Source organism: Ahaetulla prasina, chromosome 4 (genome assembly GCF_028640845.1).
Source record: "Ahaetulla prasina isolate Xishuangbanna chromosome 4, ASM2864084v1, whole genome shotgun sequence".
Lineage (NCBI taxonomy): Eukaryota > Metazoa > Chordata > Lepidosauria > Squamata > Colubridae > Ahaetulla > Ahaetulla prasina.
Window position 1 is genome coordinate 18986338 of NC_080542.1, and position 27715 is coordinate 19014052.

A 27715-nucleotide genomic window follows, 5' to 3' on the forward strand; every position below is an offset into this window, starting at 1 on the left:
CCATCACAGTCCTAGGCTGCATAAACAGAGGTATAGAATCAAGATCACGTGAAGTGTTAATACCACTTTATAATGCTTTGGTAAGACCACACTTGGAATATTGCATCCAGTTTTGGTCACCACGATGTAAAAAAGATGTTGAGACTCTAGAAAGAGTGCAGAGAAGAGCAACAAAGATGATTAGGAGACTGGAGGCTAAAACATGAACGGTTGCTGGCATTGGGTATATTTAGTTTAATGAAAAGAAGGACTAGGGGAGACATGATGGCAGTTTTCCAACATCTCGGGGGTTGCCACAAAGAAGAGGAAGTCAAGCTATTCTCAAAGCACCTGAGGGCAGGACAAGAAGCAATGGGTGGAAACTAATCAAGGAGACAACCAACCTAGAACTAAGGAGAAATTTCCTGACAGAACAATTAATCAGGAACAACTTGCCTTCAGAAATTGTAAATGCTCTAACAATGGACGTTTTTAAGAAGAGATTGCATAACCATTTGTCTGAAATGATATAGGGTTTCCTGCCTAAGCAGGGGATTGGACTAGAAGACCTCTAAGGTCCCTTCCAACTGCTATTTTATTCTATTCCATTCCATTCTAAAGGCCAGGGTATTCTGGGGCTGGAAGCCTGTTCAGGAAGCTGTACGGAGTGAGACTCATATTTCTTCAGGGGCAAATGATTTAGTTTGACTGCCATCTGAAACATGGTCCTGTGCTCAGAAAACTCACTGTTTCCTTTTGTTACAGGTGAAAAGGAAAGAACCCTCTGAAATCTCAGAGTGCAGCGAAGTGAAGCAGCCCCACCCTTCTACTCCTGCCGAAGAGGATGAAGAAGGTACGTTGTCTCACCTCTAGGTTGTTTATACTCTTTAACTTTTCACAATCAGCCAGAGGATGGCATTTTTTATTTCCTTACAAAGCACTGGTATCTCTTGCTTTAGCCAGGGAAGTTCCCATGATCTGAATAAAAACCAGGCTGTCCCTTCTCTCTGGTTTAGTCTGGATAGATGTGATGCAGAAATGGATAAAAAAAAGAAAAATGAAACCAAGCTAGGTTTGGTCAGCTATGATGGAATGGGCTGCCCAGGGAGGTTTAGAGAATACCACCCCCTTGAGAATGCTAATGTTGTTTTTCCTCACTGGGCCATTTTTCTCATTGTCTTGGGAGAGGTTGAGCCTATGTGGCTGCAGCAGGAAAGGGAAATGAAGTTCCTTGGTGTTTCTTGTTTCATTTTCCTTCTCTATTCCACTTTGCAGATAAAAAATCCTTACAGATACCCAAGACCTCCAAGAGGGACGATGAAAGGATCAAAGGTCCAGGAAAGCGTCGAAAACTTTTTTGTCTGGATAGTGAAGGAGAGGAGGCATCTGAGGACTCCTCCTCAGAGAAGGTGAGAGGAAATTAACATTGTTGAGCTGCTCCTGCCAGCATTATGTTCACGTACTCTTGATATTTTTTGGTCTTCCATGTACAATTGGTTCCCACCACAAATTAGCTTGGAAACAGTTTGAATGTGTATGTGTTACAGAAGGCTTAGCTTCTGTAACACAGTCACATTGTTACCCTTGTATGCTTGGTCAGATGGCATGCTGGTTCCCAGGATAACTTTAACTCCTTTCTTTTCTTGTCATGTTTCTCCAAAAAAGCCTCCAAAAGGAAATTGTTCCCCTGTAGAATTCAGAATAATTTTGCAAGCCTTAAATGTCGTTGAGATAAATCTACTGCTGTGTGATTTGGGAATTCTACCCAGACATTGCTATGGATGCATTTTGGGGGACGAGTGGATAATGGCTTGTCATTGCTGCTGACTGTTGGAGGCGAATCATTGGCCCCAATGGAGAGGGTGCGCAATCTAGGCGTTCTCCTGGATGGATGGTTGTCTTTTGAAGATCACTTGGCGACCGTCTCCAGGAGAGCTTTTTACCAGGTACGCCTGGTTCGCCAGTTGTGCCCCTTTCTAGACCGGGATTCCCTATGCACGGTCACTCATGCCCTCATCACTTCTCGCCTGGACTACTGCAATGCTCTCTACATGGGGCTCCCCTTGAGGAGCACCCGGAGGCTCCAGTTGGTCCAGAATGCAGCTGTGCGGGTGATAGAGGGAGCCACTCGTGGCTCTCATGTAACATCTATCCTGCGCAGGCTGCACTGGCTGCCTGTGGTCTTCCGGGTGCACTTCAAGGTGCTGGTTACCACCTTTAAAGCGCTCCATGGCTTAGGACCGGGATATCTTCGGGACCGCCTTCTGTTACCACATGCCTCCCACCACCTGGTGCGCTCTCACAGAGAGGGTCTCCTCAGGGTGCCGTCAGCCAAACAGTGTCGGCTGGCGACCTCCAGGGGGAGAGCCTTCTCTGTGGGGGCACCTACCCTCTGGAATGAGCTTCCCCCAGGACTTCGACAACTTCCTGAACTCCAGACCTTTCGCCGCGAGCTGAAGACGTATTTATTCTTCCGAGCAGGACTGGCATAAAAAAGGGTTTTTTAAAAAAAATTTGATTTTAAATGGGGTTTTATTTTATAATATGTATTTTGTAATTTAATTTATTGGCCACATCGAATAAGTTTTTTAATAGTGATTTTATTGTATTGTATTGTATTGTTTTGTATTGTATCTGGCTGTTAACCGCCCTGAGTCCTTCGGGAGAAGGGCGGTATAAAAATTAATATTATTATTATTATTATTATTATTATTATTGTTGTTGTTGTTGTTGTTGTTGTTGTTGTTGTTGTTGAGGAACTTTTTATCACCATCTTTCTAGGAGGAAGAGGAAGGGCGACGCGAAGATGAACAACGTGCCAAAGGACACAGCAGAAAGAGGGAACAATCTGAAGGTATTTTTCAATTAATAATTAATTGATGAGACCTCATTAGCTGGCATACATGGTGACATGCCATTATCTACATCATCATGCTAATTGTAATAACAGTTTGTTGTTGATACGTGTGGAAGTTAAAGCTGGGTTTAAATTGAAACTGTTTATCTTGTTTTGCTGGGGTTGTTTTTGTTTGTTGGTTGGTTTAATGCATGCTGTCTGGAGAGCTGCAGTGGGTAGCCAGGTGAATTTTTTAAACAAGTCATTTCAAATTCTTAGAAATGTGTTTAATACAGCTTTTAATGAATTCACTTCTTCCAAAAGTGCATTCATCACCTCCACCGCTTCAAGATAATCACCACATCCATATCAGTTTCAGAGCATTTCTCTGTCCCACAGGTCATCAGGACATCAATATTTGGCAGTGTTACTAATATAAGTATATCCATGTGCTACTCACTGCTTAAACTGCTTAAAACCCCAAACTAAACTATTTAAAGTATTCAGTTTGGGCCTTATTTATTTTCCTATAAGTGTATAAAAGAAAATACTGTGCAGGTATATTCAGTTCAGAAGGAAGGACAAAGAATTATTCAAGTGTCTAGAATCCAGCCTTCCTGTTTCTTCAGTTTTCTCACATTGAAATGCATTGTTTTCATTTGAAACAATAGTAATAAGAAAGCTAAATTCTGGACCCGTCAACATGCAACATGTGAAAAACCTTAGGATTATTTTATTTGTTCTTTATCTTGGCACAGATCGTGATAGCGATGGTTCGTCCAAGTATTCACCTTACGAAGAGTCTGACGAGGACAGTGACAGCACCTCTGATTCCGAAAGCAGCTCTTCTTCCTCATCTTCCTTGTCATCTTCGTCATCATCTGATGAGGATGAGATTGAGAGCATGGAGGAAATAGATGATTCTGCCACAGATATCCATCCATCGGAGTCATTGGGACGCACGGAAGAGAGAATATGGCCAGCAACAGACATTGAGTTGGGCAAGAAGAAGTCAGAAGCAGCTCTGCTTCAAGGTGAGATGCTAAGCTCTGGGTTTCCCTCGGAAAAGCCTAGTGGTTCTTTCAGAATGAAGATTGAGAAATGGGGAGGACAGCAGCTGCATTTTATCGCGATTCCTGTGTTTTGAAGCTAGGAGTAATCTGACCTGTTTGCAGCCACTAATTCAAAAACAACCTCCGGGCTTTGTACACATGTATGCTGTCCCTAGATGACTTAATTCTGTATTGCGATTTTTGGTGTCATTTTTCTATCTTTCTGCACGAGACATTTCCAAGTGTTTTTCTGATACTGCCTCGGAACTGATATGTCCAAGATTAACCCATTTTAACTCTGGCCACTTTGTATGACCTTTCAGTGCCCATTGACAACGATATAATCTGCCTTATTGATCAGAGACAAAGCCTTAATGTTCTTTTTGACATCTGTCTTTCCATCTTCAGTTTGTCACCAAATCATGTGGCATCTTTTTTTTTTTACACTCCTACAGAAATTCTCCTGTCTCTCTTTCATATCACTATCACTATCACTATTGTTGCACTTGGAGCCCTCACAGCCTAAGATTCTTTTGACAGACTTTAACAGAAGCTGACCATGCTGAATGATAGATTACAAATCAGCCTAATTAATAATAAATTATCATGAATAGGAATAGGGAGAAGGGTTCATTTTGCTCGGATATGATATTATTAAAGGAAATACAAAACATTCCAAATGAAATGTGGAACGTTTCATACAGGTAGTCCTTGATTTATAGTTCGTTTAGTGACATAAGTTAAAATGGCACTGAAAAGTGGCTTAAAACCATTTTTCACACTTGCGCCCATTATAGCATCTCCATGGTCATGTGATCAAAATTTGGATGTTTGACAACTGACTCATATTTATGATGGTTACAGTGTCCTGGGGTCATGTGATCACCTTTTGTGGCCTTCTTATAAGCAAACTCAATGGGGAAGCCAGATTCACTTAACAACCGTGTTACTAATTTAAGAACTGCAGCGATTCACTTAACAACTGTGGCAAGAAAGGTCGTAAAATGGGTCAAAACTCATTTAACAAATGTCTTGCTTAGCGACCTAAATTTTTGGTTCAGTTGTGATCATAAGACGAGGACTATCTGCATTTGAAACACCAAATGGTCACACTCAGAATGGCTAATTTTTTTGTGCAAACTAGCTGCTTTGACTGTGAAATAAGTTAATTTAACCGTGAGGGTTGAGGTTCATTTTCTGGGCTTGTGGGTTGGTTTCTGAACAGTTTGTTACCAGGCTAGATAACAGCTTCAGCAGAATTTAGGAGATGTCAGTGTCCCCAATTTCCCTGTTTTAACCGTGTTAGAAGTGTTTGATCTCAAAACAGGTCTGAATTGCTGGAATGTTGTACACTCCCATCATGGTATTGATATGATTTTGCATTAAATCTTTCCCCAGGAGAAGCTATGATTTCTTTGATTGCCAAAACAGGGATTACAGTAGGTCATTGAATCTAAAAATCATATTTGTGGGGGTGGGAATCTTGGTCATTTGGATCATCTTGAGAATTTGGAATTTGTCATTGTGCCTCGGGTTTCTTTAGAGGATCCATTTGGTTGTTTCCTTGACTGCCTGTGGTATTCTGCAACACTAATGGAATGTGGAGAAAGGGGGGAAGAGATGCTGCCTAGGAAACAGTCAGACAAGAGAGGGAGGAAATCCCAGTGCCATAACAGTCAGAGAAGAAACTTAGAAAAGACCCACTCTCATAAACTGAATAGAATAGATTAACAAAGTTCGAAGGGACCTTGGAGGTCTTCTAGTCCAACCCCCTGCTTAGGCAGGAAACCCTATAATACCATTTCAGACAAATGTTTATCCAGTCTTTTCTTAAAAACTTCCAGCGTTGAAGCATTTACAACTTCTGGAGGTAAGTTGTTCCACTGATTAATTGTTCTAACTGTCAGGAAATTTCTCCTTAGTTCTAGGTTGGATCACTCCTTGATTAGTGTCCACCCATTGCTTCTTGTCCTGCCCTCAGGTGCTTTCGAGAACAGCTTGACTCCCACTTCTTTGTGGCAGCCCCTGAGATATTGGAACACTGCTATCATGTCACCCTTATCCTTCTTTTCATTAAACTACACACACCCAATTCCTCAGCCAATCTTTGTATGTTTTAATTCTCTTAATATAGACTTTCAGTAAGGTAGGTTTAGTTCATCTAGTTGTGTTGTCTCTGGTTTACTCGGGAGGGCTGACAGACACCAATTCAAAAGCATCAAGACTCTTTCTGTCCTGCTTCTTTAATGCTCAGCTACAAGTGTTTAGCAATCTAATATTAAAATCTCCATTTAAATAAATAGACCAAATCAAGAATCCATAGATAAAGACTTTTTTCTCTTTTTGTCTCTTCATTGCTGAAAATAAGAATGTTTTTTACATCTTTATACCTAACCCCGAAAGGTCTCGTTAAATCACTAACATAAAATTTATCTCCCTCATATAGGCCATGTTGTTGAGGAGAAGCCTACTTTACCTCAGAATGATACTTTGCTAGTCCCAGCAACAGAGGAGAAAGGCATCTGGACAGCCCCAGAAGAGCGAACACGACAAGAAGAACGACCTTCTTCGCCCATCCCACTTCTGCCGCCACCCAAGAAGCGCCGGAAAACAGTGTCCTTCTCAGCTCCTGGTGAGGATGAAGGGATCTTGGAGAAGCCCCTGGAACCGGCACCTTTGGGTCTCCTAGCCCCACCGCCCCCACCTCCTCCTCCTCCTCCTCCTATCCCCACAGAGGAAGCACAAACTCCATTAGTTCCTGTGGAACCCATGCTACCACCCCAAGTGTCCTTAACCTCAGATGCCCCGGTTCCAGTCATCTGCCCCTTGCCTCCCACAGCCACCCCGGTAAAGCTAGTGGGTCCTCCGAGCCGCAGGCGGGAGCCGTCAAAAGCCAGTCAAAGGACAATCAGCAACCTGCCAGCAGACCACGCTTCTCTTGTCAAATGTTGGTCAGAGGATATGCCAACTGGTCGGTCCCGAAACCGCTCTCGCTCCCGAAGCTCAGAACATTTGAGGGTACCACAACCCCCAGAGGAAGATAGACTGCTCATGCGGGAGCAGATGGGGGCTTCCTCATTACTGGAGCTGGCGAATCAGCCAGATCTGACCATATTGGCAGATGTGGCTCTCAAGATGCCCACTGTTGCAGGTAGAGAGGATTTGGAGGAGACCTCAGATGAATCTCAGGAGCCGAAGCGTCTGCTTCTGCCACCCATGTTATCCCATGAAGTCAGCAGCATCTTCATGGAGCATAACTATGCCATGGCAGTACGTGCAGCACCAGTAACTGTCTCCCGGAAACAAGATGAAGCAACACTGCTTGGTTCTGCTGACCTATTGCAGATGGACGTGTATAATGAGCACATTGGTGAGGTTCTGGAGGCTCCTGAGGAGATTGTGGCAGATGGCAATGAAGTCAGAACTGAACCTGAAGTGGGCGATCTTGTAGCACTGGCACCTCCACCTCCCCAACCTCTCGAAAAGCCTAAGGTACCTGCTGTCCCAGACCAGCAGCAGCCACTGAAGAAACCTCCACATGGCCTAAAGGAGGAGGCCATAAAGGATCCAGGAGCATTACCTTTTGGCCCAGAGACTCTGTTCGCTTCTGAGAGTGAGGAGGAGGAGGAAGAGGAAGAGGATGATGAGAGCCTTGACAGCAGTGACGAAGGGGAGATTCGTAGGAGATCTCTGCGCTCTCATTCACATAAGCACACTCCTGCCCAGCCCCCATTTCCGCCCCCAGTCTATGAGACACGCAGTGAATTTGAACAGATGACAATCTTGTATGACATCTGGAATTCAGGGCTAGATTTTGAAGATATGAAATACTTGAGGCTGATGTACGAGCGCTTGCTGCATGAGGACAATAGCACAGACTGGCTGAATGACACTCATTGGGTCCAGCATACCAATATCCTTCCTGAAATATGTGTTAGATTTGTGGGTAGGCTGTGGATCTCCTGAACTTGTTTTGAAAGGATAGCAAACCTACGCCTTTCCAGGTGCCTCTGTGCTACAGTGTTCAGTGTTCTTCAGCACAGGCCAGGCTGGGAATTCTAGTTCAGCATATGGACAGCTTCTCTATCCCACTTTAGCACTCTTTTATTACACCGTCAGCAGAGATTTCTGGGTATTGTATTTTGTTGACTTCTCCTGGGAATCCTCTATTGCATATTCTAGTCCTCTTCCTTCCTTTCCTTCAAAGATCTGCAATTCTCTAGATAGAAGGACTGGCTGTTAACCAAGATGGAATCTGTAGTGTCATTACATCTAGGGCAGGGGTGTCAAACTTGATTTCATTGAGGGCCGCATCATGGTTGTGTTTGACCTCGGGGGCAGGGGGGAGAGAGCGGGGGGGGGCATGGCCAGTTTGACGTCACTCATGTTGGAGGTATCTGGTGGGCAAGTGGTCAGACCCCCATTCATTATAATCATTCCTGCCTGCCTGACTTTCTCTTCATTCTCCTTTCTTCCTTGCCCTCTTTCCTTATTTTTCCTTCATTGCTCTCTTCCTATTTTTCCTTCTTTTTCTTTCCTCTTTCCCTCTCTCCTTTCCTGACCCTTCTTGCATCTCAAATGCAAAAGGGGAAACATTTTTCCTTTTGTTTTGTTTTTAGTTTACTTTGCTAGCCCTTTGCCAGTGAAAATGGAGCTTCAGAGGGCCGTGTGCGCCCTCTATTTTTGGCTGCGATGGCCTCCTGCAGCACTCTGCCAGCAAAAACAAAGCTTGCCCCTCTTCCTGAGTTTCATTTTCACTGGCAGAGGGCTGTAGGAGGCCATTGTGGCTAGATCCCGGGAAGGCCGTGCATGGCTCTCCTGAACTCCATTTTCGCTGGCAGAGGCACTGCGGGCCGATCCTTTGCTGTTTCCAGGGCGGCCCCATGGGCCAGATCTGGCCTGTAGGCCTTGAGTTTGACACCCCTGATCTAGGGCTTTCTATCCCTCCTACTGTATTACCTCTTTTATTTAAAGGAAGTAGGAAAAGAGTTAATTTCCAGATTCTATTAGACTTCATTGGGAAATGTAATGAAATTCTATCAAACATGGAGTATACAGCATGAAGAATTTTATTTTCCAAAACAACAGAACCTTTGATGTACAAGATCATGTTTAAGTGCAATGATACTATCTCTCCTCCAGAGCTGCTATTCAGTCTCCTCTCAAAGGTGCTTTTTAAAGACAACTGGACTATTTTTTCTTTGAGGAGGAAGAAGACGTTTTGCTTCTTATCCAAAAAGCTTCATCGGTTTTGCAGGATGGTGGAGGCGATTGAGGGAGTCCCTCTTTCCATCGCCCCCACCATCTTGCCAAAACCGATGCAGCTCCTGGGATGAAAAATGAAACTTCTTATTTCTCAAAGGAAAACAACAACAACAGTCCAGTTGCCTTTTGAAAAAGCACCCAGGAGACAGTTATGACCAGAACGACTGAGAATCTCCACAGATACTCAGCCTCCCTTTTTTTTTTAACCAAATTGCGGTTGATGATTGGATTGTGCTTGATGACAAATATTAGAACTGGGATTACTTCTTACTACTATGCTAGATTCAAAAGTTTTGGACCACCTGGTTAAAACAAATTGCAGAAGATAAACATAGTCCTTATTTAGCAGCTGGCTGAATTAGTGACTGTTTTCCATTATGACTGTGATGATAAAGTAACTTTATGACTAATCCTAGCATTTAAGACCTTCGTGGGTTTGTAAAACAAAGGATCAGCTGAAGCAATATCACAAGCACAGTAAAAGTTTCACGTTGACTGCTTCACTTAACCAAGTGGTCAGTCCCAATTGTGGTGGTTAAATGGGGTCTTGCCTGTTTTTTTAAAAAAAAATTCATAAAAATCAAAGATTGCAAGATTTCAGTTTTGCATATTAAGCTTTAATGCTGCCTTAAAAACAGTAGGATACACAATGGGGAGGCTTTTTTTCTTTTTGTGATTATTTACATATAAAGATATGAATTCTGGAGGGTGGGGGGAATGGCTACTTTCTTGTCCTTTCCTGTTGGTCCAAGGTCTTTAAAGAAGGAGAATCGTATTAGCAGGAAGTATTTGTGGCAATACTTCCTGCTCATATTTGTCTTCCAATAGATGAGAATATATGTAGCTCAGGGATGAATTGTGGAGTTTTTGGTGCTCTCAGGTTGATTGTTCGTTTGTAGATATTTTACTGTCTAACTAGGTAACGTCATCAGCTCTGTATGATACTTCTCCTTGATTTCCCTGCCTCCACTCACAAACATCGCAAATCCCAAACGGAAGAGGAAATCATCTGACCTTCGGGAACATCAAACAGGTTGTGCCCGTAGTGAGGGCTACTACCACATCAGTAAGAAGGAGAAGGACAAATACCTTGACATGTGCCCAGTCACAGTGCAGCAGTTGGACACCACTGATACCCAGGTTTGCCCCCTGTTCTTGTGATGTGTTCATCTGTTTAGCATGTTCTGTGCAACACTGACTCCAGAATAGCTGATGGGACCATCAAAACACAATGAGCATAGGTAGACCTTCATACATTATAAAGACTAGAACTGGCTATAAACCACAGTGAAAAATTCTGCACCACGATAATTCTTAAACCTTGTGCAAGAGAAGCACTCACAATCATTTTCAGCTTTGTGGTCTAACTGGGTTTTTCTTAAATCTGAAATTTTCTACTGCTACATTTTGTAATCATTGAAAAGTGAGGTGTTAAGATTAAGATGCTGAAGATCCACCACCAGCAACCTGGGAATGTTTTTCAGCAATTTTTCAATATTCTTAGGTTTCAGAAGACATTGCTTAAATTTGTTAGTCATTTTCCTTTATTAATAAAGATTGGAGCTGTTTTTAAAACTGAAAATCCAATAGCAGAAAGCAGAAGAATGGGAAGATAATGCAGAAGTGCAGTTTATGTGAAGTGGAAATGTTGAGTATGCTCTCATTTTATGTCATATCATTGCTCCAACTAATTAATATAGCAACTATAGAAGGAACAACCTTTGTTAATGTTATTTTACGTTATGGTTCATGCATATGTTAGCCATACCATGATTTAGAAGTAGTTATGGTTCATTTATGATATTTAGATTTATTTATTTATAGATTTTTAAGTATTTAGATTTAGTTATTTATTGGCTTACATGTTATCATTTTATAGGCATATAGGTTATCAATGTATATGAGTTAAGCCTTACTGCATTATGGAAAAGAAATTCAAATTGCAAAATTTAAAAGTATTACATGTAGTTCCTAAGGTACTATCAGTAGGAGACTATATGAAAACCTTTAACTGTATAATATGCAAATTGATTGTTAGTTTGTATGTTTATTTTGGATCTTGTGCGATAAATAGTATATGTGAGAAATTCTGGTATCATATTTGTTGCTGTAGAACAGTATTTCTCAACCTTGACAAGTTTAAGCAATGTGGACTTCAGCTCCCAGAATTCCCCAGATAGATGCCTTAGGGAATTCTGGGAGTTAAAGTTCACACCCTTAAAGTTGCCAAGATAGCGAAACACTGTCCACCTTTAAGATATTGTCATCTTGCCAAGAATGGATACATCCATAATTCAAATAATGAGATCCCCCCCCCCCCCGATTGCTTCCTTTACTTTCATTATTTCTAACAAGCTTGCTGTGTCTTCCCAGGGCACCAACCGCATCTTGTCAGAACGACGATCTGAACAAAGGCGTCTGCTGAGTGCCATCGGCACCTCTGCCATCCTTGATAGTGACCTTCTGAAACTTAACCAACTGAAGGTACCAGAGCAATTTTATTAAGCAAATTGAAAAAAAAAATAGAAGAGAAGATGTCAGCTAGGGTTGAGAACATTGTGGATGGAAAAAATTGGGACAGTAACCTTTAGTTTAAATATATTGCCTAAATATTTTCCATTGAGCCTAGATATATTAAAGCATCTTTTTATTTAAGCAGATGAACAGTGATAATACTGTAAATTAAATAATTCCCTTTCCCCTTTTCATTTATTTTAGGTATTTTACTTTATAATTGGCCAAAATTGAAGACACATTTTCTTTTTGGTGCAACTTCCCTTTAGAATTTTGAGGACTGATCATCCTATATTTTAAAAAAATGATAAAACCATTATAAAATTCTATGGAGATTCTCAGTCGTCCAGATTATGGTTGCCCCAAAGATGTTTTCTTTCAAGAGGCAACTGGACTTTCTGGTTTTTCTTTGAAGATATTTCAGTTCTCATCCAAAAAGCTTCTTCAGATCTGAAAATGGAGTTGAAGTGAAACATCTTCAAAGAACACCCCAGAAAGTCCAGTTACCTCTTGAACAAAACATCTTTGGAGATAATAAAATCCAGTTTATATGCTGGTATTTTTTGTGTACACAAGGCAGTTTCTCTCAGGCAGCAGAATAAAGAACTTACACTTCATTCCTGGGGTTTCCCTCTTCCTTATATTTCCCTGCAGTTCCGGAAAAAGAAACTCCGGTTTGGACGGAGTCGAATTCATGAGTGGGGCCTGTTTGCAATGGAGCCGATCGCTGCTGATGAAATGGTCATTGAATATGTGGGGCAGAACATCCGCCAGGTAAGCAAGCAAAAGCAGGCCGAGCTCTGTAAAGTAACACTATTTCTGCTTTTTAATACCTTGATCAGTCCTGCCAGATGTCGGATGCAACAACATGATGGAGATTTTTAATAACAAGTAATATACCTTAAGACCATAACTATTACTGTAATTTAATGTGTGTTGTTTTTTAATACATTGGTTTTATTTAATTTTGAAGAAAAGACAGTTATAATGCTTGGAACATTAACATCTGAACATCTGCAATTAATATAGATAGAATATATTTTTATTTTTATTTTGTTCTCTCTTATCTGCATTTAATACTCAAAAGCCCCCATGTAAGAGAATATTAAGAATCTATTATATAAATATCACCAAATTAAAATAACACAGTGTACTAAACCTAGAAGATGGAACACTAGATGATTAATATGGTTAGATTTAATAATATATGCTAGTCCTAGTCCTATATCAACATTCTATCATCATGCTTCTAATTTTTACAAATGTCACGCATTTATGCTGTTTTCTAGTTTTAATAGCACAATTGTACTTTTCATTATTCTTCATCATATTTTCTGATTAGCAGGTGATAGCTGTTTCTAAAAGTTTTGCAAACAAAAGCTTTTTCTTTTTCAGTTCAGTTGGGTAGTAGATAACTGGCAGTGATATGCAGAGCAGAGTTTTTCATGATTTAATCTTCATATTTTTCAAGTTCCTACTTTTGTTAACGTTTCTTTTCTGTTTCTTGCTTGATTTTTAGACGTGCTTAGCCTATTTAAAAGTTTAGGGCATCTTAATTCAGTTTTTACTTTGAAAAATCAGATCGTGAGCATTCAGCAATGAGTTTGTGGGCTGATTCAGGTTCCCCATCCATGGAGTAGTCCAAATCGTGCTTCCAGCCTCAATCCATAGCTTTTATTTTCTTGAAGCTTCATATGAGATGCTAAACCCTATAAAGTTAAGGAAGTCCGCAGTCTTTTCCTATATATAAGCCCTTTAAAAATATAAAATATAAAGTTTGAATGGTTTCCAAGACAGCTACTGCCATAGTTACAGATTCATTCTTTCTCTGATGCTTCTGATTGTGATATAATATCAAGAGAACTATCTGGCTCGTATTTGGAAGCTGACCTCATCACTTGCCTGTCTTCTACTTTGTAATTAAATTACCTATGTATTTTTTTTATAAATGGTGAGAATGTGCAGCAGCTGGAGTAGAAGACTATAGTGAAATTGAGGGGAACTTGACCTGAATTTATTCACTTAAGGCTTTTAGTGTTGGTCTGTGGGAGAGGCACATGCAGCTTAATTGGCACTAGAGGGCACTGTGAAGGCTGCATGGAACAGTCTTCTTTCTCAATGCTGAGAGCTTGTTTGGAGGGTGGATTGAATAAATGCCAGCTGATTTTGCATCCACCTGAATAAAAGCATGGAGAGCACTAGTTGGAAGGCTGCACAGTTGCAGTTTGCACAGTCCCGTGACTCCCCTCCCCCCTTCCCTTTCCCCAAGGAAGGAGTTTTCACTTCTGAGTCTCTGCTATGCTCATTCCTTTTCAAAGATGGTGGCTGATATGCGTGAGAAGCGGTACGCCCAGGAAGGTATCGGGAGCAGCTATCTTTTCCGTGTGGACCATGACACAATCATCGATGCTACCAAGTGTGGCAATCTTGCTCGCTTCATCAATCATTGCTGCACGGTGAGTTATATGGGATAGTCCCTTGTTGTGATTCTTGCTGCTCATTCTGTGCTAAATTTAGCCTTTTACAGAAAACATCTTGGATGGGTACATGGCTGCATGAGAGAGAAAAGATTTCTTCAACAGACTTGGCATTTAATATATTGGCACTCCTTAGAATAGGGCAGCCTATTCTGCTCTCTGCCTAATTGCATTTAAAGTCTTGCCAGGATCAGGACTCTAGGTGTCTTACCTGTGCCATCAATAAATGTCTTGGGACAGTGGCGTAAGGGAAAGGGGAAGAGCCCTCGTGAACTCATTCACAGAATGCTGATCAATCAGGAATGTACATTTCCCTTGCCACTTCCCCGGCTCCCAGCATCTTTTTGTTTCATCCCCAAGTGGCCTTTGGGTTCCCTTTCCTTTCTAATACAATGGAAGCCGCAGAATGGAGTTTGAAAGGTGGCCTACTGCTTTCTTTAAGAGCCTCTTCACTTAGGTCTGTGTTTCCTTTCTTTAGCCCAACTGCTATGCCAAAGTCATCACGATAGAGTCCCAGAAGAAGATCGTTATCTACTCCAAGCAGCCTATCGGCATCAATGAGGAGATTACATATGACTACAAGTTCCCAATTGAAGAGAACAAGATTCCCTGCTTATGTGGCACAGAGAACTGTCGGGGGACCCTGAATTGAAACAGAAGCCTGGCATTCCTATTTATTTTGTTTGCTCACCCCATTTTTCACCAGTAGTTTAGCATCTCTTCCCACACAGCTGCCGTGGGAAAGTTCTCAGTCGCCTTAAGACCCATCTGGAATCTTTTAGAAGTTTTCCATTTGCCTCTCCTCAGGTTCCTAATCAGTGAGAAATTTCTTTTTCTTCCAGTCAATCAGAAATGGTTCTCTCCTTCTCTTTTACGTTGGTGTTTCTGTCATTTTTTATCCAATTCCAAAACAGGTGGCAGTTAAACACCTCTCCCTCCTTGGATTAAGAACAGCTTTAATCTTAATCGCCTATACGTCAATTCTGCTTTTAAACTTGGCAAAAAGTTTGAGTCTCCTGTTCACTTAGGGGTACGCTAAACAAAACTGATTCCCTTCAGTTTAAGGATATTCAGCGTGTTGAGGTCAGTTAATAAAACGTTAGGAATTGCAAGGTCCAAGAAAAGCCCATGAAGGATTTAGAGACCATTTAATGTTCAATGTTCTTGAAGGGCATAATGGTACACACATTGCTAAGAATCCTTGAAATTTTATAGTTGAGTTTTTTAAACCATTGGATTCTTTTATAAAACGTTCTAGGTTTATTGAGATGGATATGAAAACAGTTCTGAAAGCAAATCCTTTCCTAAGTGGACTTGTTCTGATTTTAAGAGTTTCCCCTGAACCCTTGCTAGATGTAGCCAAGATTACCTGGGGATTATCACTTCCCGGTTCCATTTAGCTATATTTTTTTTTACCATGTGCAAAGATTTGAAACTTTTCTGGCTTCAAATGATTTATTCCTATCCATCGGCCATGTATTATTCCAGCCACACACTTAAGGTTATAATAGCAAATTCTGAAAAGTCATTGTTTGGTGCCATTCAGATGAAACCTCCTTTCCTTGTGTTGAGTTTGCCTTGCAATAGGTATCAAGAAGCAGGGGAAAAAAATCCAGAACCCACATAATTAAGGGAACTGTTTCTTTCCTACAGGTATGGCCTCAATAATCTGGCTTATAGCATAAACTAAGACTTTACCCCAACCCCCCTCCTTCCATATTTTTTTTCTTAGGAGAAGAAAGTTGTGTATATATCTAGTCCAGATGGATTGGCTGTTTCTTGTAGAAACACATGTTTACCGGTATGTAAATATTTTATTTTTGTTGTCCACTTCATACTGAAAATAGCTGTAAATAATGTTTCATTGTATTTCCTTCTCCTGCTTTTATCTGTATTTGCATCGTGCCACCTTTCTCTTTTAATGCAACATGGAATTTTTAATTTTTTTTTCTTATCCTGGAGAAAATGGAGGCCAGCAATGCGTATTTCATTAACCACTTACAATGGAGTCAGTTAAAACAAAAGACTTTAGGCACATCAAGCTATTTTAGCAGGGTTTGTTGTTTTTAATATGTCTTCTCATCATTGTGGTTGTTTTTGGTGTATGTTTCTGAACTGCTGTACTGAGATGGCTAAACAAGCTAATCCCATTTGTGGGATAAGTGTTACCTAATAACACCAACTGGATTGTGTTGGTTTGTCAGTTCCCCACAGCTTTTCAACTGTTTTTTGCCCATCCCAGTAACCTGATAGCAGAGATGAACCTTTTTAGGTAGTGAGAATGGGAGCTATAAACCAGTTTTTTAAGTGTGTCCCATTTATCTCCTTCCTGAAAATGGCTCCTTCATCATATTGTTATTATTTAGTAATTACATTTGGAATGTAGTTTTAATTAAAGTTTATTTCAACATTTGAAGGCTAATGAAGGAGATAGTTAAATGGCATCTTCTCACTGCACTATATGCTGGTCAGTGTTTTATGCTGAATTTTTATTTTGGTGGAAGTCTGCTCTGGCTTAGTTTGGGCCCTTGGAGAAGAAATTTCTATATTTTCGAATCCTTTTAGATCTGTTTCTTTCACATAATGCATTAGAGAAATAGCTTACACCAGTAGTGTTTGTAACACTACGGGTTTGGAACTGTGAGCGCTCGTGCGCAGGGTGCTTCTGCGCATGTGCAGAGCATCCGTGATGCTTCCAGGTGGGTGGGCGGAGCATCCTGCCACCGCCACTACCAGTTTGCCCGAACCGGGGTGAACCGATAGAAACCCACCACTGGCTTAAACTACCCAAAAAAGATTGTTTGGGGTCGTAATTTTCTTCTAATGGTCTTAACCAGCTAAAGAAGTACGAGGAAACCCGTTGTCTTGCTTTATAGGCTGCATCGAGCTTAAAGAGACCAAAGGAAATTTTCAAGGGTTTGAATTTGCAGTGGAAGCCTTGCACGGACTTGCCAAACTGAGTTGGATAACCTTTTTGCTTCTCATGTCATGTGGTTTTGTTGTCTACATTTTCCCCCTTGCAATGTTCCTAAATGTTGAAAATAAGGAAGTTGCGGCCACCCAGTTTAGCAAGGAGAAGTGGAAAGGCTAAATCACCTGAGAAACGAGTATGGGTGAATGTGGCGAAGTAATGTAAACATTCACACAAATATGCAGCTTCATAATGGTCTTGGTTCTAAACCACCAATCTCTCTAGGCCCTAGTTTGCTGCTGAGGACTGATATCACATTCTGTAATAGCGGAATTCGTTGCTTTGTTTTAACCACATCCTTCCAGATATTTGTGTCTGGGTGATTCTGCAGCTGCTTTCTGGCTGGCCCTGAGAATTGACCCTAGAAACAATTCCAACCATTTCCCCTTTTTCTATTTCTTACTTTCCAAATGTGATTTTCCTCTGCTCAGATGGCTGTGCACTTGTACTAGGGACAAATGTGTAACCTACATGACTAAGTTGTGAATTAAAGCAGTTATAGTTGGAATCACCCGTTCCATCTAGTCTGTCCCTCAAGTCTCTGTGTAAAGTGACAAAATTTTGGCTTTGTTTTGCGATGCTTTTCTTTGGGGTTTTGTTATAAATACCCATCCATGGGCCAGTCAGATTTGAACATCATTGTGTAAAATGTCTCATGGATTAAGAATTTTCAAATTCTTCCTGAATTGTGCGGTTATTAGATAAAGCCTTGATAGCTTTTGCTTGAAACTTTGGCAACATAATATCAGTTTAATGTTACTCTGTTAATTCCAAAAAAGCTGCCTCACACACATTCCTTTAGGGTTTAAAAAATTTAGCCGCACAATTTTCCTAAATTGAGACATTTTTTAAAAGCAGATTAAATTGCACCAAATTGTTATGATACACCAAACTTCTGCTTTTTATCAGATTTAAATATTTTCCACTGAAACGTTTTCATCAAAGAACCACAGAATATTGAATTCCTGTGTTTTGGAAAAAAAAGTGACCTTTTTAAAAAAATACGCGTCCTCTTATTTTAGATTTGCAAATAAAAGCCTACCAGGGCTAGCCAGAGGATTACAGCTGGGAAAAATTATTTACTTTGCATCAGTAAAAATATGCTAAAGAATTTTGCTCAGTGGGTTTTATTGCAATATTTCATCAGTTTTAATTTATTTTAAAAAAAAATTTAAGTAGTGATGCCCGGTTGTGTTCTTGAGTCATGAAAAAAAAAAAGTAATAATCCACACTGTTTCTCTGCGTATATCCTAACCTGAGTGTTCCAGATGCTCAATTTATTTACGCATGGTGGCTAGTTTTCTAATTGATCATGTACTTACAATAGCCATCATATTTTCAAGAAATCTCATCTTCCATTTGCCTCCCATTTAATTACATATGTGCCTTTTTAAATTAGTTGTGGGAAGTTTCGTTACTCTCATCTGTTCATTGTGAAAAGTAGACATTTTGGTTCCAGTGTGTGTTTCCCTTCTTGCCAAAATCTACATTGTCTCAACTGATCTACACAATCACCTCTACAGTGGTAATTTCCTGCATACAATTTAACCACATACCTCCTGCTAGGATGGATGAGATAGTTTTAAATTTTAAATAAAGCAATGAAACCTGTGTAAATTATTCTATATGCTTTAATAAATCCCTGAATTTGGGCGCTCTCATCCCTCTCTTTCCTGACTCCTTACCAACTTCTAAAACTCAATGTTTTGTTACTCATTTTTCTTTATATATGGGATTTTTTTCCTGTGTACATATATGTAAAAAGAAAACAAGGAAAAAAAATAGATAATACAAAAAATTTTTATACCAGAGCAGGTTAAGCTATTTAATCTTCTCTAGCAGCAAAGGCAGTTTGCCTGGGGTTTTGTGTTTTAACACAAAGGACGGAAATGTATGGACATGGATGGATAGATTCCCCCCTTCCCCACCCTCTTTCCTAGCTGCCCAATGGATGGATGTTTTTTTTTTAATTTGCATACCTATTCTGTCTATATAAATATTATATATAGAGATATATATAAATATATAAATATATTTTCGTTTGATCTTACTGGCTTCCTACTTGTAAATATGTTAATAATTTGTGGATTCATTACTTGGTGCCAGATAGCACATTTTTATAAAAGTCATTAAACTTTTATTGTACAAAAATGTATGGCTTTTGTCCTTATTTCTGTGCTCTGCATTTCCTGGAAATACTTCAAATTTCATGAATAATGCTGAAAATTCCATTAGTGGGCTCCAAAATATATAAAGGTGGCATGATGGGGAACTATAGGTAGAAACAACTGGATTGAAGTCACTTCAACTGAGAGGTTCACTGTGTGATTTAACCTGTTTTAGTCATAGGTCCCACTAGCATATTGCAAGCTTAAAATTAAATTCTCATGAAATAACAGAAGATCGTTACACTGATTTATCTTTTTCTCTTTTAAAAGAATTCTAGGACTCATCTATCCAGATCTCTTACTAGTGCATAATATATCTGTGCCAACATTCCGTTCTTTGCAAGTCATGATAATTAAGTCTGAACATCAATCAGTTCTACACTAATTAAATCACAATATTTTGGAGAAAAATGCAATTTATTTGTCTGCAGTTTTGGCATGTTTAATTATCTGTAGCTGCTTTAGGAATGTCCCATCTGATTATAGTGAAATAATTCTTCCTTTCATGGAAAGTAGAATGTTTTTTCAAAGAAGGACTAAAAACTTAAAAAAAATTTCAGGCAGAGAAGGGAAAAACTTAGAAAAGCTCACATATGACCAATAATACCATCTTATAGCAATAGCACTTATATACTGCTTCACAGTGCTTTACAGCCCTCTCTCTAAGCAGTTTACAGAGTCAGCATACTGTCCCCAAACAATCAGGTTCTCTTGTTACCGACCTCGGAAGAATGGAAGGCTGAGTCAACTTTGAGTCAGTGAAAATTGAACTGCTGGCAGTCAGCAGAATTAGCCTGCAATACTGCATTCATCACTGCGCCATCATGGCTCTAAGAAGCTGGAAGTTGGTGCAATTCTCAAAGCAGTGATTATAATATGGGTGAATCATGGATACCCAGAACTGTGTGTATCCCTGCATTCTGGACCACTTGAAGTTTCCGCCGGATGGTCTTCAAGAGCAGCTCCAAGCAGAGCACTTTGCAGTAATCCAACTGGAGAGCAAGCACGGAAAAAATGTCTATGGAGATTCTCAGTCATCCAGGTCACGGTTGTCCCAAAGGTGCTTTTTCAAGAGGCAACTGGACTTTGGGGTTTTTTTTCAAGACATTTCACTTCTCATCTGAGAAGCTTTTTCAGCTCTGAAGAAGTCTCCCAGTCCAACCATTGGTGCACAAGATGGATCTGTGCAAAGGGCGCCCTAATCACAGCTACCTTCTGCTCTTCAAATTGGAGCCCTGTGTTCAGGAAGACCCTAATCACACATCAGTGATGTCTGGGAAGTGCTACCCCAACAAGAACCAAAGAAATTAGAATTAGAATTCTTTATTGGCTAAGTGAGATTGGACACACAAGGAATTTGTCTTTGGTGCATAAAAATGCTATTATACATCTAAATTAAGAAGCACGGTCAGACTGGCCTGGAACTCTTATTATTGGAGAATGATGTAAGTTTTGCTCACAAAGACACAGTGGCTTTCTAAAGTTTACTTGTGGCCACAAAAAAATTCCAGGTTACCAATACAAGTTGTCCCCCACTTAGATAGAATAGAATAGAATTCTTTATTGGCCAAGTATGATTGGACACACAAGGAATTTGTCTTGGTGCATGCGCTCTCAGTGTACATAAAAGATATATTCGTCAAGAACCAGTTTGAACCAAGGCAGGTTGGTAGCCATAGCTTTTTCTGCAGTTCTAATTATCTTCTGAAGTCTGTGTTTGTCTTGTTGGGTTGCAGAACCAAACCAGACAGTTCTAGAGGTGCAGATGACAGACTCAATAATTCCTCTGTAGATGGACATGTTATTGGATACTATGGTTGAGTCGAAACCAATTCTTCTCCATCCAAACCTTTATAGCTTCCAGGAATTGAGCCAGCACCGCAATCATGTTGTTTGGCTAATTAGGTTGAGATGTGTTAATGGTTGTCATGAAGATATTGGAGATACTGCATTCTGTGCTCCCAGATAACCTCTACCAGGAGCCTCATGTACATATAAAAAAGGAGGAGTGAGAGACTCAAGCACCCTACTTTCCAGGGGCTTAAGAATCTTTCCCCCCCTCCCCATCCCTCCCACAGGATCACAAAGGAAAAAGGCGAACAAGCACAAAATAGTGTGTTGTTTTTTTGCAGATAGATGGGAATAGTCCACATTATCTAAAATTATATGGGAATAAAAGCTAAAACACTTTACCCAGTAGGGAAGCACAGGTCCTTGATTTACAACAATCCATTTAGTGACAGTTTGAAGTTACAATGACACTGAAAATAAGCAACTTATGACCATTTTTCACACTTACGACCATTGCAGCATCCCCATGGTCTCATGATCAAGATTCAGACGCTTGGCAACTAACTCATGTTTATGATGGTTTCAGTGTCCCAGGGTTATGGGATCATCTTTTGTGACAAGCAAAATCAATGGGGAAGCCAGATTCACTTAACAACCATGTTACTAACTTAACAACTGCAGTGATTCAGTTGGCAAGAAAGATCATAAAATGGAGCTAAACTCACTTGACAACTACCTCATTTAACAAGGAAAATTTTGGGTTCAATTTGGTCATAGGCAGGGATGAAATGCTCCCGGTTTGGACTGGATAGGCCGATCCGGTAGTGATGGCGGTGGGTGGTTCGGAGAACTGGTAGCAAAAATCCCCCCCCCCGCTCATGCCCAGCTGAGCCACACAATCAAATAGGTTGTAAAAAATGCTTTTAAAAGATAAAAAAAAGGCTCTGACGATCACAGCTGAGCCACGCAATTGTCAGAGCCTTTTTTTAACCTTTTAAAAGCATTATTTTTCAACCTCTTCGGCTGAATAGGTTGTAAAAGATACTTTTAAAAGGTTAAAAAAAAAGGCTCTGACAATCACAGGCAAGTTGCCTGATCGTCAGCGGCTTTTTTTTTTTACTTTTAAAAACATTTTTTCCACAACCTCTTCGGCCGAATAGGATGTAAAAAAATGCTTTTAAAAATATATATATATAAAATAAAAATAAAAATATATAAATATATAAATATAAACATAAAAAAAAAGATTGTGTGCCACAGCTGATCACACACCATCAGCGCGCTGTTCTACTTACCTCATGTCTCCTTTTGGCATGCACTGCATGTGCGCATCTCGCATTTGGTGCTCACTGCATATGCGTGCGCAGCGCACATGCACAGCCAGCAAACGGTAAACCGGTTCAGATTTCACCACTGGTCGTGGTCCAAGACTATCTGTAACATTGTGATCAGAACAAATGAGGCCATTTATATCAGCCATATTTACTGACTTTCATTCAGGAGATACACTCTTTATTTATTTAGTCTCCCACTTCTGCCTAAAAGAACCTTGAGTCTGTTTGCTTTGAAACCTCCCACTTTTTTTTAAATTTACGGAATCATTTTTCATGCCCATCTATGGCCTTTAAACAGGCAAACCTAAATAAAACAGAAAGGTCCTAGGAAAAGGAAAGAGAAAAGGGTTAATGGAAAATGCCAATCAGATCTTTTGTGTTGCAGGTATTTGCAGGAAGTTTTCATATGTTTCTTTATCCTATTTCTCATTGTTTCACAGACCATTGCTAAACCATCTGCTAAATGACATTCTCAAAACGTCCAGTGCAGATAGTTCTTATGATCATAACTCAGCCCAAAATTTATGTTGTTACGCAAGACAGTTGTTAAGATAGAGTTTTGCTCCATTTTACCACCTTTCTTGCCACCGTTGTTAAGTGAATCACTGCAGTTGTTGAGTTAGAAACATGGTTAAGTGAAGTGAATCTGGCTTCCCCATTTTTTAAAATTTGAATTTATATCCCGCCCTTCTCCGAAGACTCAGGGCAGCTTACACTGTGTTAAGCAATAGTCTTCATCCATTTATTATATACAAAGTCAACTTATTGCCCCCAACAATCTGGGTCCTCATTTTACCTACCTTATAAAGGATGGAAGGCTGAGTCAACCTTGGGCCTGGTGGGACTTGAACTTGCAGTAATGTTAATAACAGCTGTGTTAATAACAGACAGACTTAGTCTGCTGAGCCACCAGAGGCCCATTGACTTTGCTTGTCAGTTATAAGTGTAAAAAATGGCCATAAGGCACTTTTTTCAGCCCAATTGGTAACTTTAAATGGTTACTAAACAAATTGTTGTAAGTCAAGGACTGCCTGTATGTTCATTGCCTCTTTTTTCTCAACCGATGTAATGCTCAAACACCTGCAGCGCACCATAACCTCTAGCATAATTTTTAATGTACATTTAAATTTAATTTACTGCACTAGTTATGGAAAATACTGCGTCTTTAGCATGGGATACATTCATGCTTTCTCTTTGCTCAAACTCTATTCGTGCTTTCTCTTTGCTCAAATCAATACAGAGATCTAAAGTCTTGTGCAGTCATGGAGACCTTGAACAAGGGTTAACTTGTTCCCTCCACACAAACTACTTTCCTAATGTGGAAATGCCTTTGGCCTCCAACAGATCAGCTCAAAGTTTATCAGCCAATCTATCCACCACAAAAGCAGCTATGTGCGCCTGGCACCTTGTAAAAACAAGCCTTTTTATTATTGCACACATTTTCATGGATTAGAGTCTTGTCTGATTCAACAGCCATGCAGAAATGACTACAACACTATCTGTGGTCATTTTTAAGGTGGACTGCAACTTCGTGTGGTTCTTTTAAGGCCACTCAGCCTGTGAAAACCTCTGGTTCCCCCATCTGCTTTATTGAAACATTTCTTAATGCAGTCCATCAATAAGGATGATGGAATATCCATTGGATTGCAAAGTTTATACCATGGGTATCAACTTTTGGAACTTTAAGACCTGTGGACTTCAACTCCTAGAATTCTCTAGCCAGCATATGCTGACTGGGGAATTCTGGGAGTTGAAGTCCACAAATTTTAGCATTGCCAATATTGGACACTCCTAGTTTAGACCCAACTTTTTCCAACTTTTGCTGGGGGAAAAAGTAGAAAAAGATGATTAAAATCCAGTTAGGATGATAAAAAGCAGGCAACAGAAGCTTTTACGTTCTGTACTTTTGTATTTTTTTCGATGAGTTTTGAAATCATAACCTGTTTACCAAATATGGAATGAAGGGCCAGTTCAGAAGCATAGAATCTCTTCTCCCTAAAAATAAATGATTGTTTTCATCTTAGGGCATATTCCATGAGGAATGGGAACAGATTTCATCTTAGTAGATCTTACCTGGCTCTGTGATCACATTCACACCATGCTGTAGTTTGTAATGGCTGAGTTGCCCAACACAATGAACCAATCTCAAGGTGTACAGCCAGAATCACATAGTACATTATGTCCAAACTAAATAAACATATTGTATCTTTGGTCAAAAAAGCAGTTGGTCTTTTTTTTGTTGTTTAACCTTGACATTCACTGAATGGAGGGGAAGTGCCTAAGAAGGCAAGTGCCACCCTTCATTTCATTGCAAATGAGGTCCTCCTATCTCTTTTCCTCTCCTGCTTTAATTATGCAGGATGCAGACACAGATATTCTAATGCTTGCAGCTTCATGCCTTCATCAGATCTCTGGTTAGCACCAGTGATAACAGTGTGCAAGAGAAAAGGAACTGTTATGTATAGAATAGAATAGAATAGAATAGAATAGAATAGAATAGAATAGAATAGAATAGAATAGAATAGAATAGAATAGAATAGAATAGAATTGGAAGGGACCTTGGAGGTCTTCTAGTCCAACCCCCTGCTTAGGCAAGAAACGCTATACCATTTCAGACAAATGGTTATCCAATTCCTTATTTAAAACTTCCAGTGTTGGGGTGTTTATAACTTCCAGAGGCAAGTTTTCCACTGATTAATTGTTCTAATTGTGAGCAAATTTCTCCTTAGTTCTAAGATGCTTCTCTCCTTGATTAGTTACCACCCACTGCTTCTTGTCCTGCCCTCAGGTGCTTTGAAGAATAGTTTGATTTCCTCTTCTTTGTGGCAGCCCCTGAGATATTGGAACACTGCTATCATGTCTCCCCTAGTCCTTCTTTTCATTAAACTAGACATACGGAGTTCCTGCAACCGTTCTTCATATGTTTTAGCCTCCAGTCTCCAAATCATCTTTGCTGCTCTTCTCTGCACTATTTCTAGAGTCTCAACATCTTTTTTACATCATGGCGACCAAAACTGGATGCAGTATTCCAAATGTGGCCTTACCAAGGCATTATAAAGGGGTATTAACACTTCACATGATCTTGATACCAAGGCATTATAAAGTGGTATTAACACTTCACATAATCTTGCTGTTTATGCAGCCTCAAACTATGTTATCCTGTTAAAATTCTGGGCTGTGAAAAAGACACAGGCAGAGAAAAATCTTCTTTTTTAAAATTGATTTTCTATTAAATACATTTCTTAGTGCTTAATAAACATTGTGTTGTCTCGGTATTTAATTTGCTTAATTATACAAATTTACATTCTTAATCTCCACCCCTTTTTCCCAACCATTGGTAAAATAGATTCCATGTTTGATAATATTCTACATTTTCTTTCTGTTTAATTTTCAATATCAGTCTATCCATTTTCTGCACAATCTTATAGCTTCCTGATTACCTCTTCATTTCGCGGTATATCTTCATTTTTCCAGTATTGTGTGAATATAATCCTTGCTGCTGTTAAGACATATAATATTAAGTACATACCTTTCTTATCAATTTTTTCTGAGGTTATACCTAATGAAAATAATTCAGGTTTAAAATTTACATGGGAGGGAGGGAGGGAGGGGGGAAGGAAAGAAGGAAGGCAGGGAGGGAGGGAGGGAGGGAGGGAGGGAGGGAGGGAGGGAGAAGGGAGGAAGAAAAACCAAATAATGTAAATTCCACTGAGCTGGGCTTTTATCAGTGACCCTCCAATCAGTTAATTTACTGCTGGATTAGCAAGATTAGATCCTGGGCAAATAATCTTATCCAAGGCCACGTCCAAAGAGCAGAACTGAATGATCTCTAGGCCTTTTCATTCTGCGTTGCATGTAGCCTCCTTCCAGTTTTAGCTACGTGTCACTATTCAGCATGGCTGAATTAGGAACCTGTTTCTTTTGGCCTCAACATACAACATACAACCAAAATTGGGAACAGAAAATTCATTAAGTGGTGCAGTTGTTAATCAAGACGTCACATGACGTCATTGTAACCTTTTCTTCACATTGACTTTGAGATCTAAGGATGCTCAAAATGTCGTACAGGCAAGCTGATTGCTAAGCACGTGGATCTGGATCATGGATTGTGGGAACACTGCAGTGGACGTAACTGTGAGGACCATGCCACTAAATAAATGCTTGTAAGTCAAGAACTACTTATAGACGTTCAGAGGTCCAAATGTTTCCAAGTGCTGCGGCCAAAAACGCTATTCCACATCTAAATTAAGAAGCAGGGTCAGATTGGCCTGGAACTCTTACTATTGGAGAATGATGTAAGTTTTCCTCACAAAGACACTGTCACCTTCTAAAGTTTACTTATGGCCACAAAAAAATTCCAGGTTACCAGTACAGGTAGTCCCCCACTTAGACAGAATAGAATAGAATTCTTTATTGGCCAAGTATAATTGGACACGCAAGGAATTTGTCTTGGTGCATATGTTCTCAGTGTACATAAAGAAATGATACCTTCATCAAGGTACAACACTTACAACACTTAACCATAGTCATAGGGTACAAATAAGTAATCAAATCATATTAGGAAACAGTCAATATAAATTTAAGGATACCAGCAACAGGGTTACAGTCATACAGTCATAAATGGGTATTGTTTACTTCTTGATTGATAAACTTGGTGTTAATGTCTATGCTTGATTGCAGGTGGGGAGGTATTTCAGTCTTTTCGTTCCTTTTTGTCTCTTTTGCACAGTATATAGATGTCTCTTTGTCCATTGATGGGACAATTTATCAGATTGCCAGGTTTCTGGAAATTTTCTGGCGTTTTGGGGCTTGGTTTGTTCTAGGATGGTCACAGTTTAAACCTGACTAGGTGGTTCAGTGGCTAAAACACTAAGCTTGTCGACCAGTAAAGGTCGGTGGTTCAAATCCCTACTACAGGTCTCCTGTGTGAGCAGTGGGTTGGACTAGATGACCTCCAAGGAACCTTCCAACTTTGTTACTTTTATTTTCCCAATCAAAAGTATGGTTAAGTTTGCCCACATGTTGTGAAATTAAAAAAAAATTCATGTCTTCCAACACAACCGAAAACACCCCCGCCTCAAAAAAAAAAAAAAAAAAGCATTCCTACCGACCGGGCAAGCCACTAGAATATAAATTCAGAGCAAACCCCATTCCTTACTCGCATTGATGATGCTACCTAGTTTGGGTAAGGAAACCTTTGCAAGCAAGCAATCAAGCTCAGAGAGCACCAAGGACCCTTCATTTCAATCCGGAGCTACAAATATTCTTCTTTATTGAGACACCTGACCGGTGTGGCCCCCTAGTGGCCGTCTCCGTGCTGGTGGGTAA

At 40.0% G+C, this 27715-nt stretch overlaps 2 protein-coding genes across 4 annotated transcripts in view; both read left to right on the forward strand.

Annotated features, from left to right (window-relative positions):
• Positions 1-19239, forward strand: part of SETD1A (SET domain containing 1A, histone lysine methyltransferase) — a 32029-nt gene extending 12790 nt beyond the window's left edge. For all 3 annotated transcript variants that reach the window (XM_058183486.1, XM_058183485.1, XM_058183487.1), the window contains 10 exons: positions 745-832; positions 1255-1388; positions 2761-2833; positions 3574-3849; positions 6314-7780; positions 10103-10272; positions 11506-11616; positions 12301-12420; positions 13965-14102; positions 14602-19239. In XM_058183486.1, coding sequence (XP_058039469.1) covers positions 745-832; positions 1255-1388; positions 2761-2833; positions 3574-3849; positions 6314-7780; positions 10103-10272; positions 11506-11616; positions 12301-12420; positions 13965-14102; positions 14602-14775 — 2751 coding nt within the window. In that variant the 3' untranslated portion in view covers positions 14776-19239. The remainder of the gene's footprint in view (positions 1-744; positions 833-1254; positions 1389-2760; positions 2834-3573; positions 3850-6313; positions 7781-10102; positions 10273-11505; positions 11617-12300; positions 12421-13964; positions 14103-14601) is intronic.
• An 8346-nt stretch (positions 19240-27585) lies between these two features.
• HSD3B7 (hydroxy-delta-5-steroid dehydrogenase, 3 beta- and steroid delta-isomerase 7) overlaps positions 27586-27715 on the forward strand; it is a 121163-nt gene continuing 121033 nt past the window's right edge. The window contains exon 1 of the mRNA XM_058183501.1: positions 27586-27707. The gene's annotated coding sequence lies outside the window, so the exon portion shown is untranslated. The remainder of the gene's footprint in view (positions 27708-27715) is intronic.